Source organism: Sphaerodactylus townsendi, linkage group LG08, assembly GCF_021028975.2.
Source record: "Sphaerodactylus townsendi isolate TG3544 linkage group LG08, MPM_Stown_v2.3, whole genome shotgun sequence".
Classification (NCBI taxonomy): domain Eukaryota; kingdom Metazoa; phylum Chordata; class Lepidosauria; order Squamata; family Sphaerodactylidae; genus Sphaerodactylus; species Sphaerodactylus townsendi.
Window position 1 is genome coordinate 44,776,255 of NC_059432.1, and position 13,126 is coordinate 44,789,380.

At 42.0% G+C, this 13,126-nt stretch overlaps 1 protein-coding gene across 1 annotated transcript in view; it reads left to right on the forward strand.

Moving 5' to 3' along the window:
• LG08H10orf90 (linkage group 08 C10orf90 homolog) overlaps nucleotides 1–13,126 on the forward strand; it is a 147,784-nt gene that overhangs the window by 96,076 nt on the left and 38,582 nt on the right. Inside the window, exons 4-6 of the mRNA XM_048504846.1 lie at nucleotides 1,919–2,209; nucleotides 7,351–7,544; nucleotides 9,878–10,079. Coding sequence (XP_048360803.1) covers nucleotides 1,919–2,209; nucleotides 7,351–7,544; nucleotides 9,878–10,079 — 687 coding nt within the window. The remainder of the gene's footprint in view (nucleotides 1–1,918; nucleotides 2,210–7,350; nucleotides 7,545–9,877; nucleotides 10,080–13,126) is intronic.

Here is a 13,126-nt window from a genome sequence, read left to right on the forward strand (position 1 = left end):
AGGACATCAGGACATATGCTTAGGTTTGTAAGACACCTAAAATGTCTAATTGAGGCCTGTAGAATTAGCCACCTCTTACATATTTACCAGTGCTATAGGAGAGAAAAATACAATGTCATTTTCATTGTATCTCCAAACCTGGCTTCTGAAACCTGGAACCATAGGCAGAGGATCTACTACATCATTAGCGTTTTGACATGTAGTTTGTGAATTCCTATGCTGGTGCAGGTCCAACTAACTTTGTAAATGAAGGCTGCAACACTGAACTTTGCTGTTTTAGCTGCTATTACAAGGGAAGATGCTATGTGCATCTGCTGTTGTGTTTACCAACCCACCAGTATACACCATCCTGAACAGTATCTTCAAATATGTTTTTTATTCCAAGTCCTCCACACAGGTTCACACTGAGAAGCCTGCCTTAGAGGAAGGGTGAAGGGAGTCACATGATAGCATTTAGCTAGGTAGAGAAGTGCAAGGCATGGAAATGTTTGAACTGATTCAAGAAAGGGACCACATTGCGTGCAAGATTTTGAGTGACAGTTCTTAACAATATTGTACAATTAATTGTATAGCTAGTTTGGGATCACCTTTAGATTTGGCTACAATTCTGTTTCTTGTATTGACTGAACTGTTCAGTGAAGTGGTTGTTCAAAAGTGTTTAGCTGGAGTTACCACTGATGTCCATTTTTTTTCTCCTGCACTGCATTAAATCTCATTTGGGACAGTGTATATATGCGGAACTCTGGAATGTATAAGGACATAGCATTCTTTTGTCTTGGGTCTTTGATTCAAGTTTCCCTTCAAGAGTATATTCCTCAGTAGATCATGGGAAGTGGAAACCTCAGCAGGGTTTCGTGAACTTGGCATATGTCTTCCTTGAGAATTCCAGTAATCCTTGTTCTTAGCAGTCACTGTAATAGCCATTGAGAGTTTTCCATTTCATTGAATTGTTTGATTACATTCTGCACCAAATTATATATCCACTTCTTTGCCTTAGAAGTCTTCAAAAGTGCTGCTGCCTGTCAGTTGCCAGCAAGGGAAGATTTGCTACCCTCAAAGGCTGAACAGGTTCTAGCTCTTGCTTAGTAAGCAGTGGTCTAAACCAGATCACAACCACAAAGACTAAGGTCAAAATCTGGAAACTCTTCCCAAGTGACACTATCACCCCACAGAAATCATCTTGTTTGCGTTCCTGAAACTTGTTTTTAATGTGATTTTATTGTGTGGATTTTTGTAACCAACCTTGGAAGATCTGGGAGGCTGTAAATGGGGCTACACATTTTAAAATATATTGTTCACCTAACTTTCCTAATGTCATTTATCAAGAGCCTTACATGACAACTCTACAAGTCAGGTTTGGTCTTGTGACAGATTTCTGTCAGGAAGGTACTGGAGAAAGGCAAATTGCTCAAACCTACAGTGAGCCACTGGAATGTGCTCACAGAATAAATTTGGGCTTATACTGCCAGTGTGCCTTTTATGAAGCATGTCCTATGTTCCTGACAATTATTTTTCTCAGTAGGTTTCTTAAAGTTGCGAAGTGTAGAATCTTGTACTGTGGAAGCAACACATCGGTATACATACTGGTTTGGAAGCTATTAATTTGTAATCACAGGTAGTCTTGTAGGGAAGAGGATAACATGATGAAAAGCAGTTTAGGGAACAGGGAAGTGAAGAGGCTAATGATCTCATGCTGTTTTTTGGTGGCAATGACACAGCATCCCTGCTTCAAATATGTGATATATTACACCTATATTAGTACTTGAGGATATATTAAACGTTTTAATAAAAACAACACCTGCAGTACTACAAATAACATTAGAAGAAAGTCTGCAAAAGAAAAAAATGAGTACAAAGAGGTATTTCAAAAAATTGGTGCCTATTTCTTGCTTTGAATTCCCCCCTTAATTTTTAATAGACTCACAAGGGTTCTCAAGAAGCAACAGAAAACAGTGCAAGAGAGACAAATGCCATGAAGCACCTGCCTCTTTTCTGGACCAGTCATGCAAGCATGAGCTCACAGTAGAAGGTGGGAGTTCTTTGAAAGATAAATATCCATCCAAAAGCACTTTGAAGTCCAAAGAGATTCAGACGCAAAGCATTCTAAAACCACAAAAAATTCTATCTGATTGCGGGTGCCAAGGAAAGGCTTTATCAAAAACAGCACTGGATGAGAATGCTATCCACAGGATTGATCATTTCCCGAAAGGTAAGCTGCATCCTTAACTTTTAGTGTACAGTTTTGAATGTTAAAATGAGATCAAACCAAAAGGTACAACAGATTTAATGAGGAACTTGTCTGCTTTTAAATTTTGTGCAGCTCAGTAAAGAGACAAGTTGAGGCTGCTAGCTAAGCACACTTACTAGGAAGTAAGCCCCAATGAACTCAATAGAACTTACTTCTAAGTAAACATATTTAGGGTTATGTGGTGTTTCACTGAAATTCATGAGCAAAACCTGGAAATATTGACCATAGCCTGTAAAACCAAACAAGAAATAAAAATACAGAATCCTTAGAAACAACATGCTGCTTTTAAATCTTTGTTGGCATGAGAAATTCACTGGAAAATTACTCCCCCACCCGCTCCTTTTTCCCCTAGCTTCTGACTCCACCGCTTCTTGCTTTGCTACTTTGATGTTTACTGAAGAGCAAAGAGGCTGGTTTATTTTCCTTTCTTACGTGTTCTTTTATTGCATGGGCTTAGTAATGGGGGTGTGTGTGTGTGTTTTGAAATCTTTGTAGCCTCTCTAAGTCCCTGCCACAGAGATATCTAGACACACACCGATACTCACACTTGCAGGGCAGGGGGGAGCTGAATCTAGGAATATATCTCTACCCCCGCCCCCTGGGCTCACCTTGGCTCCATGATAAGGAGAAAGAAAAGCCTCCCCATCCCATAAAGAACAGTACAATATGTAGAAGGGGGGGGGGAGGAGAAGAAGAAGAGTGGATTGATACCCCCTTCTCTGAAACGTAAGAAGTCTCAAAGCAGTTTACAAGCTCCTTCCCTTCACAGTGGACATCTTATGAGGTAGGTGGAACTGAGAGAGTTCTGAGGGAACTATGATTAGCCCAAAGTCACCCAGCAGGCTTCATGTGTAGAAGTGGGGAAATCTGATTCACCTGGTTAGAGTCCACCATTAAGGTGGAGGAATGGGGAATCAAACCTGGTTCTTCCAGATCAGGGGTAGGGAAGCTGCGGCTCTCCAGATGTTCAGGAACTACAATTCCCATCAGCCTCTATCAGCATGGCCAATTGGGTGCGTAGCCAACGGCGTAGCCTTCACATAGGCCTTCACAACCCACTGGGTGCGTAGCCAACGGCATAGCCTTCACATAGGCTGCGCTGTCCCCAAATGGCTCTTACCTTCTCCTGGCTTCTGTCACATTGTGGACACGCCCTTGTGTCCAGAGTGATGGCTCTGGAGTCGGAGGCTAGGAGGCGTGTCCCCTGGCTTCCACAACATGATGGAAGCCGGGAGAAGAGTCGTTTGGGGGAGGCAGGGGAAAACGTCACTTTCCACCCACTGCCGTTCGCACGGCAGTGGGTGAAGATGCCGCTTTCAAAAGCGGTGTTTTCGCACTGCTTGGCTGGCATGAGCACGGTGCTGCTGCGATGCAGCAGCGCCTGCTGTGCAAACAACGCCCCAGGGATGGTGTTTTTACCATCCCTGGGGTGCTGTTATCACTGGTGTAATGCCCATTGGGCAAGGTGGGCAGCTGCCCAGGGCATCACCTTGTGGGGGGCATCAAAATGCTGGGTTCGTTTTTGGGTATTTTAGTGGTTTTCCATTTTTGGCCTGCACGGGGCGCAGTTTTTAGGCTAGCGGCACCAAAATTTCAGTGTATCATCAGGAGACTGTCCTTATGCTACCCCCCAAGTTTGGTGAGGTTTGGTTCAGGGAGTCCAAAGTTATGGACTCCCAAAGGCGGTGCCCCTATCCCCCATTGTTTCCAATGGGAGCTAATAGGAGATGAGGGCTACAATTTTGTGGGTCCATAACTTTGGCCCCCCTGAACCAAACTGCACCAACCTTGGGGGGTATCATTAGGGCAGTCTCCTGATGAGACCCTGAAAGTTTTGAGACTGTGCCTTCAGAAATGTGCCCCCCCAGCCTGCAACCCCCATTGACAGCAATGCAGAAAACTCAATGCAGAACAAAGATTATTGGGCAAATTTCGGGATGTTCTTGCAGGGAGGGTCTCATCAGGAGACTGTCATGATTGCACCCCCAAGGTTTGGTGCAGTTTGGTTCAGGGGGTCCAAAGTTATGGACCCTCAAAGGGGGTACCCCATCCTACATTCTTTGCTAAGGAGAAGGGGGATACCCTTTTGAGGGTCCATAACTTTGGACCCCCTGAACCAAACTGCACCAAACCTTGGGGGTGCAATCATGACAGTCTCCAGATGATACCCTGAAATTTTAGTGATGATACGTCCAAGAATGCCCTCCCTGCAAGAACATCCCGAAATTTGCCCAAGAATCTTTGTTCTGCATTGAGTTTTCTGCATTGCTGTCAATGGGGGTTGCAGGCTGGGGGGGCACATTTCTGAAGGCACAGTCTCAAAACTTTCAGGGTCTCATCAGGAGACTGCCCTGATGATACCCCCCAGGTTTGGTGCAATTTGGTTCAGGGGGGCCAAAGTTATGGACTCTCAAAACTGTAGCCCCCATCTCCTATTAGCTCCCATTGGAAACAATGGGGGATGGGGCACCGCCTTTGGGAGTCCATAACTTTGGACTCCTTGAACCAAACCTCACCAAACTTGGGGGGTAGCATAAGGATAGTCTCCTGATGATATGCTGAAATTGTGGTGCTGATATATCAAAAAATGCACCCCCTGCATGCACCAATGTCCTGGTGCAAAAAAAATTTGGTCGTGGTGGAGTGGCCGCCCATGGGGGGGGGGGGGCATCCAACTCAGGTTTTGCCCAGGGCTACAGTTTGCCCAGGGCTGCCTCGTTATGCCCCTGGCTGTTATTGGGCTGTGTGAAAACAGCCTTAGTTTCTATCCTTTTCAGGGGATCCTGGCCACCAGAGCTCATTGGAATGCAATTGCTTACTTTCACTTAGTCCCATACTGACCATTAAAAATAGAAGTTGCCGTTGGTCTCCTAGGGCTGGAATGTGGGTTAAAGGGTTGTGTCAGTATAACAGTCTCTGATGGAAACCCCTTACCCCAACTCAGACATTCTGCATGTACCTGGGAGTTCTGAGGTATAAAACGCAAGAACACATCTGTATTCACAGTTGAAATATATACAAATGAAGTGAGCATAATATGGCAATGCATCTGGAAGGAAGACTGTGCTTACCAGATGCCGATGGAATTTTGTGTCTGGGGAATTATTTAAAATAAAGTTTTCAGTTTGATACGTACTCACTTCAGGGAGAACAAGTTTCTTGGCTCAGTATAAATGTGTTGAAGACAAGAGAGAATTGATGGCTTTGTAAAACAGGTGCAGACACCAACTTTTGGTTTTTCTGTGCCGGCTTTTTTCTTTTTGGAAAGCAGTATCAGTTTCTAGCATGAAATGAGAGGAAAAAGTGTTCTCTTTACTGCAACTGATCACTGGAAACAAACAATCTGAAGTAGGCTTTCTTTCCAGTTGCTTAATGCCCCAAATCATGCTGTTTGGCAGGAGAGCCCATTCTTATTGTCACACTTGTTAAATTGGTGCATATGAGCGTTCTGATTTTAATTTGCTATTCTGAATTAATCCTGTATATTTAGTAAGTAGCTTGGAAAATATTTTGCAAACTGCTATTTGTGTTTTGGACAGAAACTCCTGTTTTTGGTGATAAATTATGCAAGAAACATTGATCATAAAAGAGCAATCAAGAATGATTATACGTAAAGAAAACATTTTAAAAGCATTATATTTTAGCATTTGTTTATTAGTTTTTCTGAGAATAATAATATCACAAAAATAGGACCACTGAATATGCAAATAAATACCATAGCAGTGAAACAAACAACTGCCAGGTTTGTATGAAAACCCTAGTTTGGCTGGTGAAAAATTCAATATGTAATCATATTTTGTTATCTTCCATGATCAATGTAGTAAATCTAAATTGCCTCAAAGCATATGAAAATTGAAATAGAATAATGTGATTCAGTGGAAAACTTAAGCAAGTTTATCAAAAAGTAATGTCCCCTATGCCTGCGAAGCTCACTCCCAAATAAATGTTCATAGGATTTCAGTTTTAAAAGTTTGAGTTGAGACCTTGGATCAGATGCCATCTGTGCCTCAAGCTCATTAGGTGGCATTCAACAAATCATTCTCAGCACCAGATCTTCATTTGCAATATTTCCTCCTTTCCTTCCATCATGGAACTTATATGAGCTTAATAGCTGCACTATCTTCAATTGATACCTTGGAATCAGTTATATTGAGGTAATAATAGTGACCTACCTTCCAGCTTACGGTGAGAGATCTCCCACCTCTGTTCAGTTGAATGGCGAGAAGAAACTGGCCAATGAAATGGAGGAGGGGGGGGATTGTTGTCTCAAACGTGATGACACAACTTCAGGTGCAATCCAGAAGTGACATAATTAAGCCTAGGGCAACACCCAAAATTTGCCCCAAAGAGTGATTTAACTGTAGAGTTTTGGTCAAATTCTAGTGCATCTCCTTGGATGCAGTGTCATCGCTTCTGAGTTATGCCAGAAATTACACCATCGTATCACGGTTGATAATCCCACACACCAAATCTGTAATTTCCCATCTTTCCCATACCCCATACATCCCTGCATGTGAGCAAAGTACTTTGAATATTGAAAATATGCTACATAAATGTTCAGTGTAGCTTGGATCCTATGATGTGTGTGCCTAGTATTCACAGGAGGGAGCTTTGTTATCTCTGTCCATGAAATTCTGCCTCCAGGAATCTGAGGAATGCTGAAAACTGCTTCAGAAGCATTGTGGCAGTCTGTAAAGGGAAGCGGAAACTGATATAAATGGCCCCTTTGTTTTCAGTGGTCAGAAATACCTTCTGTCTACAGAAAACACAACTAGACTACAACCCGCTATTCTTAACTACATGAACAGCAGCTGTTTTTTCTCCTGAAAAGCAGTGTATTAGGCAACAGTTTTAGTTTTCAACAGGCAAGCCCCTAGCGATGATGGACGAGTCAAAGTAATTATGCTTCATTATGAGATCTTGTTTGCTGTGGGACACTTCTTGGGTCAAATAAGCACAAGTCATATCTGACATGGCCTGAACTCTTCAACTCTTCAGTATATTCCTCTACCTTTTTGCTGAAGAAACTATACTCTGTATTTAAAGATATTAAGAAGAGTCCAATACCTGTACCCTATTAATAAATATTTATCTTGTTTAAGGTGATTACAAATTCTGTGATGCTGCAGACAAACTGAACGAATATCATACAAGTGAGAAGAATGATATGATCAGGAGTGTAACGACCTCCACAGTTCATGTACCAGATGTTAATCATGAGAAATATGAAGCCTTCCAGCAGCCAGGGGTCTGCTCTGAGCCTGAGAACATTCCTTCAAACCCACTAACTCTCAGGGTACAATATCAAAATGTTTTCTCTGCTAATGCTCACTCCTGCAATGGGTATTTTACTGGGAATATAGTGGAGTCAAAAAGTCAAATTTCCCCTTTTTTAGTTTTAAATCACCAGAAAAGAGAATTCACTTAAATCTGCCATTCATTATTCTCAAATCATTTTACTTACCTAGGGGTGATATGTTGAGAATAGGAGTCATTTGTAACCTTAGTATCCAGGTTTCTGAATGCTCCTGGTTATCCTCCTTTCTTGTCCATTCTTTACTGATCCTATATGGTTAACCAAATTACTAATCTAATAGCTTCAGCCCAGTTATTGGGGAGGTTAAGTTCATCATATTAGACCATTGTGTTTGGTATTCCTGTCAGATGTATAAATTCTGACTAACGAAAATGTTGCTTCCCCCATTTTTAGAAGCTGTTGGCATAGTTTTAAGGTCCAAGAGGATAGGACTCAACTTCTTTTATATACCACTCTCTATGTATGGTGAATGGAGTGATATGGGAAGATATATTGATCACAGTGATGGCATGTGGCACATCACTTCTTAAGGGAAATGCAAAATCGTTGTACATGAAAACACATGATCAGCCCAACCTAGAGCTGACAGGTGGGTAAGGACAACATTGCTCTGGCACTGCCCCACCCCTTCCAAAGGGCTTTCCCGCAGTGCAGGAATCATGAAAAGGTTTTTAAAACCTGCACTCTCCCACAAGGGAGAATAGAGATAAGCCACAAAAAGTATGGCATATCTATGCTGGCAGCTCACCGGTGCACGGGGATCGACCAGCTGACTAAAAACTTGCCCCCCAGAATGCCCCTGACCATGCTGGCACAGCATTTTGCACCAGCAGGCCTGGGTGACAGAGGATGTTTCCAGGTAAATTGCTGCCCAGGTAAGTTGCCCCTCTGCTGGCACATTTGCCCCTTACACTGGGGGAATGGACACCAGTGCTTGTGCAGGGTTCACAGGCTTCAGAGGGAGATTCACACACACCCCTCCGATTGGGCTGCCAACCATCTGTGATGTAGTGGTGAAGAGCAGGAGAAGCAGTGGCATAGTGGTTAAAAGCAGGTGCACTCTAATCTGGAGGAACCCGGTTTGATTACCTGCTCTGCCGCTTGAGCTGTGGAGGCTTATCTGGCGAATTCACATTAGCCTGTACACTCCAACACATGCCAACTGGATGACCTTGGGCTAGTCATAGTTCTTCTGAGCTCTCCCAGCCCCACCTACCTCACAGGGTCTTTGTTGTGAGGGGGTATGGGAAAGGAGTTTGTAAGCCCCTTTGAGTCTCCTTACAGGAGAGAAAGGGGGGATATAAATCCAACTCTTCTTCTTCTTGATTCTTCATTTAATTACTAGTTTGTACTTGTAGGTTTAATATAGTGCAACTCTACTCAGAACTTCTATGAAAGAACTAAAGAATCTCAGTATGGTAAATTTAAGATATTGCTTTGTTCATTTCTGCATTAAAAGACAGCAGTGTATCAGCTGGCTTTGCTCTGCTAGGTGCAACTCATGAAATAACTTTTGTCATTATTGTTAGATGTCCTTCACAGCTGATGGCAGATAGCTTTATAATGTGGTCTTGAAATGGTCTGAAAGAAGGGATAGCATGTCACTAATAGCAAGAGTAATTTATGGAATAGTTGCATAATAAAAAGACTGAATAAATATATAACCCAAATACACTTTGGATGTAGACTACTCTAAACTATGTATTGTCAAAGGCTTTCACGGCCAGAAACTAGTGTTGAAATTCATTTTTTAAAAAATATTAAACATCACACATCTAAGTCCTGTGGCCATGAAAGTGGCCATGAAAAAACTAATGTAGAACATTCTGAGTCTAGGAGAAGAAAGGCCGAATAGCAAAAATGGCTGAACTTTTAATGAATATAATAAATTGCCTTTTGACTTTTTCTCATAAAGGGATTTTGCTGCTTATTTAACCAGTCTGATACAGCACAATAGATACTGTCTCCTGGACCCAAATACCAGAACTGTTTAAGAAAGCCATTAATTATATCCTGTTGTTTCTCTGTATGGGCACTTGGGCAAATAAATAAGTTCTACCATCCAAATGAGCCACAATTATAAAAATAAAACATGTTTTCCTTCTCAGATTTTTCAGAAATATCCATGTTAGTTTTTTCCTAGCAGCTTTTCTGGCACAACTATTTTTTGCTGTGATATTTACTATAGACACTGAATGCTACCATTACACTTGAAAAGCAAATTTTCCCCTCAGTTCTGGTGAAGCGGTGGTATGGACTATGTCCTCTGTTTTCATCATCGTAATTAAAATTATTTTCTCCATCTCTTTTAGGAGGCTCTAGAAGTTCACAAGTCTCACTTTATTTATTGCTCACAAGAACGGTTGAAGAAACTTGAACACATGGTACAGCTGAGGAAAGCCCAGCAGGGAGATGCTTCTGGAAAGAAACAAGGAGCTGTTCTTTCTCGCAAACTTTCCTCATCTTCAATTTTAAGCAAGAAGAAGCAATATACGGTTCCTCATCCTCTCAGTGGTGAGTTCGCCTATGGTATCTGTCACAGAAATTGAACTGATGGCTAATATACCACATTCTTATGTTAACTTCTTTGTGGATATTATTCAGCTCAGAAGAGGGGTGAGAGATTTCATCACTGCTACTTCCTGTAAGTAATCTATAATGTGGCTAGTAGCTAAAAGCAAGCACACAGGTTTGAATTAATGCAGACATGTATTGGGGGGGGGGGACCAACCCACTTACAGGAAACCTCTAATCCTCCCCTTACAGAAAACCTCTGATTCCTCCCACCCAAGCTATTGTCCTCTTCCCCAGGAGCAGTATTTCAAGGGGGCAGGTTAGGCTGCTGTGGCAGGAAAGAATGAGCAAATATACTTGTCCTCACAGAAACTGTTGGGACTTAAGCCAGTGTATTCCTATATCATTGGTACTACTCAAAACAAACAAAGATTTTATGTAGCTGTTATAAGTTAATTCCACTTTTGTAAATAACTTTTTATGACACTCTTAAATCCAGATCTCATGGAACTGTCTGCTCTGATGTACACGTACACACCTTGATATGATAAGCAACAAACACAGATATTTGGGGTGTGTAAAATCATTATATTTTCAAAAGGAATTATTCCACTTCCATGATAAAGTGGGATGTCAGAGCTATTTTGCTGCATAGTCTTCAGACATAATTTTGATAGCTGGAAAACAAAACCAGTGTTTACTAGAACGTTATTTTTTTTCTACTGGAGGAATCAACAGGGTTCTAAGTTTAATCTTTTTAGCTTTTCTCCCCTTAAACTTTAAGAACATTTCTCTGCTTTGTCACAGGAAACTGACAATTACCCAATGGTGAGATTTCCAGTTGTAAGCCTCCCAAGTCCTTTTGCTTCTGGGAGAAACACAAGTGTATTGTTCCCCTATTTAGAATACAAAGAAAAGAAAGAATCATACTAACTGATGGAGTCAAAGATGAAAATGCTTGTCTATTGAAGATTTGTTTCTGAATGACAGTTAAAAGCTCTGGCTTGGATTTCAAATTCCCATTCTGCCAGTAGTGAAACTTCCTTCTCATTTGTGGTAGCTTTTGCCTTCACAGGGAGCCTTGCTGTAGTGGAACTGGTATGTCCCTTGAACTATTACAACTCAAGACTCCTTGAATTGTAGGGAGGCTCCTCTGTTAGTGAAACAGAAGTTTTTATCTTTAAGGATAAATGTCACCCTTGAACGATTACAAGTTAAAACAATTGTTCTTTTTAAGCTTTTTATAACTTTGTTTTTAAAAAAGTAATATACCAAAGTACAACAAATAGTTTTCTTTCATAAAGTCTCATCCTTATTCATTACAATAAGATATCCAAACACTCACCTCCTGCTTATAATTAACAGGATATATATATTTACTTTTAAGCATTGATAATGTTTCTGTATATTTATTTTATCAAGAGTTATTTTTGTTGCAGAGGGTTTTCCAAATACCTACAAAGTTAATTGCAGCCTTCTGTTACAAGCCACCCCTTAGTAGTAGCCACTGCTTTCTACATTTCTAGTAGCCACTGCTTTCTCATTGTAGTTCAGCAAGACATCCTTAGTAGATGTTTCTCATTGTAGTTCAGCAAGCACAATTTTTGGGAGGGTATTTTGGGAGATGTTGTGCGCGCGCGCGCGCGTGTGTGTGTGTGTGTGTGTGTGTGTGTGTGAGAGAGAGAGAGAGAGAGAGAGAGGATTCCACACGGGCTGTATACAGCGGTGTGTGGCCAGAAAAAATGCCACTGTGTGGGAGGACTTTGCACAGCTGCCACTGCTGGACTTGCTAAATGAGCGAATCTTTTTTAAAACAGTGGCGTCCACCCAGTTTTCAGCAAACGGCACTGGTTGGAAGGCGTCATTTTTCGGTGCACCACTGTTTTTGTTCACTTACCTCCTCTTACCTGCGTAGCTCTGTGGGGTTGAGGGGGACACACCTCCTGGCCTCCGACCGCTGAGGCATCGCCGTGGTCATGGGGGTGTATGTCCTCAACTCTGTAGAGCTATGCAGGGAAGAGGAGGTAAGTTTTAAAAAGCAGCATGCCTCCGTCGGGAGGCACCTCCACGGGCCGCAGCAGCTCCGGGGCCATGCGTGTGAACTGCCCCGGGAGTGCACCAGCATCAAGTATGCCGTAACTGTATCTTATATTGCTTTGTTTCATATGCCAATAAAGTCTTACTGAACTGAGCAAGTATGCTGGTGCACTGCTGCTCTTAAGGCCCGTGAAGACTGGGGCAAAGAGAGAGTTTTTAAAAATCTTTTGATCTTTTTTTGATATACAAGTGTCAAAATGGAAAGTGGGCAATGTAATATAACTGGGCCATTAGAGAACATGCTGAAATCAATGAATCACACATATGCAAAACAGACAAATTGGGGAGTAACAAGCAGCATAGAGCTTCATGTACACCGAGGAGTAAAAACAGGGAAAACTCTTCCAAATGCTGTTTTGGTGTAGGAAAATGACTTTGGTGGCTTTCGTCCCCTCACCATGGTATTCAAGCCTGTTTGGGCTCTCCTTTATTTTTTAAAATCCATTCTCTGCACCTGCTATGTGACTCTAGAGAACCTGAGTTGGGTCCCAAGAACTCATTTCCATCTCTTTGAAAACCCAAACATCTGGTGTGACCATAAGTCTCTTTGGTGCCACTGGACTTCTGTTTTGTCTTCCCCCTTTAGTTGGTTCTGTTTCCTGTTTCTGCAGAAACAAAGAGACTAGCTCATAAGCTCTCTAATCAGCTGCAGAGCAAAGCAGAAAAGAAAGCATGCGAGAGCATGGATTCCAATTCTGCTCTTCCAAGCCAGTAGGGCCTTGCTAGGCCCTATGGTAGTCTCTCCATCAGGGCTGTTAGTTGGTATTGAGGCTTTATGTGGGAAACAAATTAGCCCTCTTATAGGTTTTCTCTTGGAAGAGGGTACAGACATTTTCCTCAAGGGGGGATTACCTCTTCAGTGCTTGAGATTCACAACAGAAGTTCTTTACCTGTCAGGTCCAGCAATAGAAACCCAGACATGGAAGGACTTTTGAAGTAACTGAGGTGAA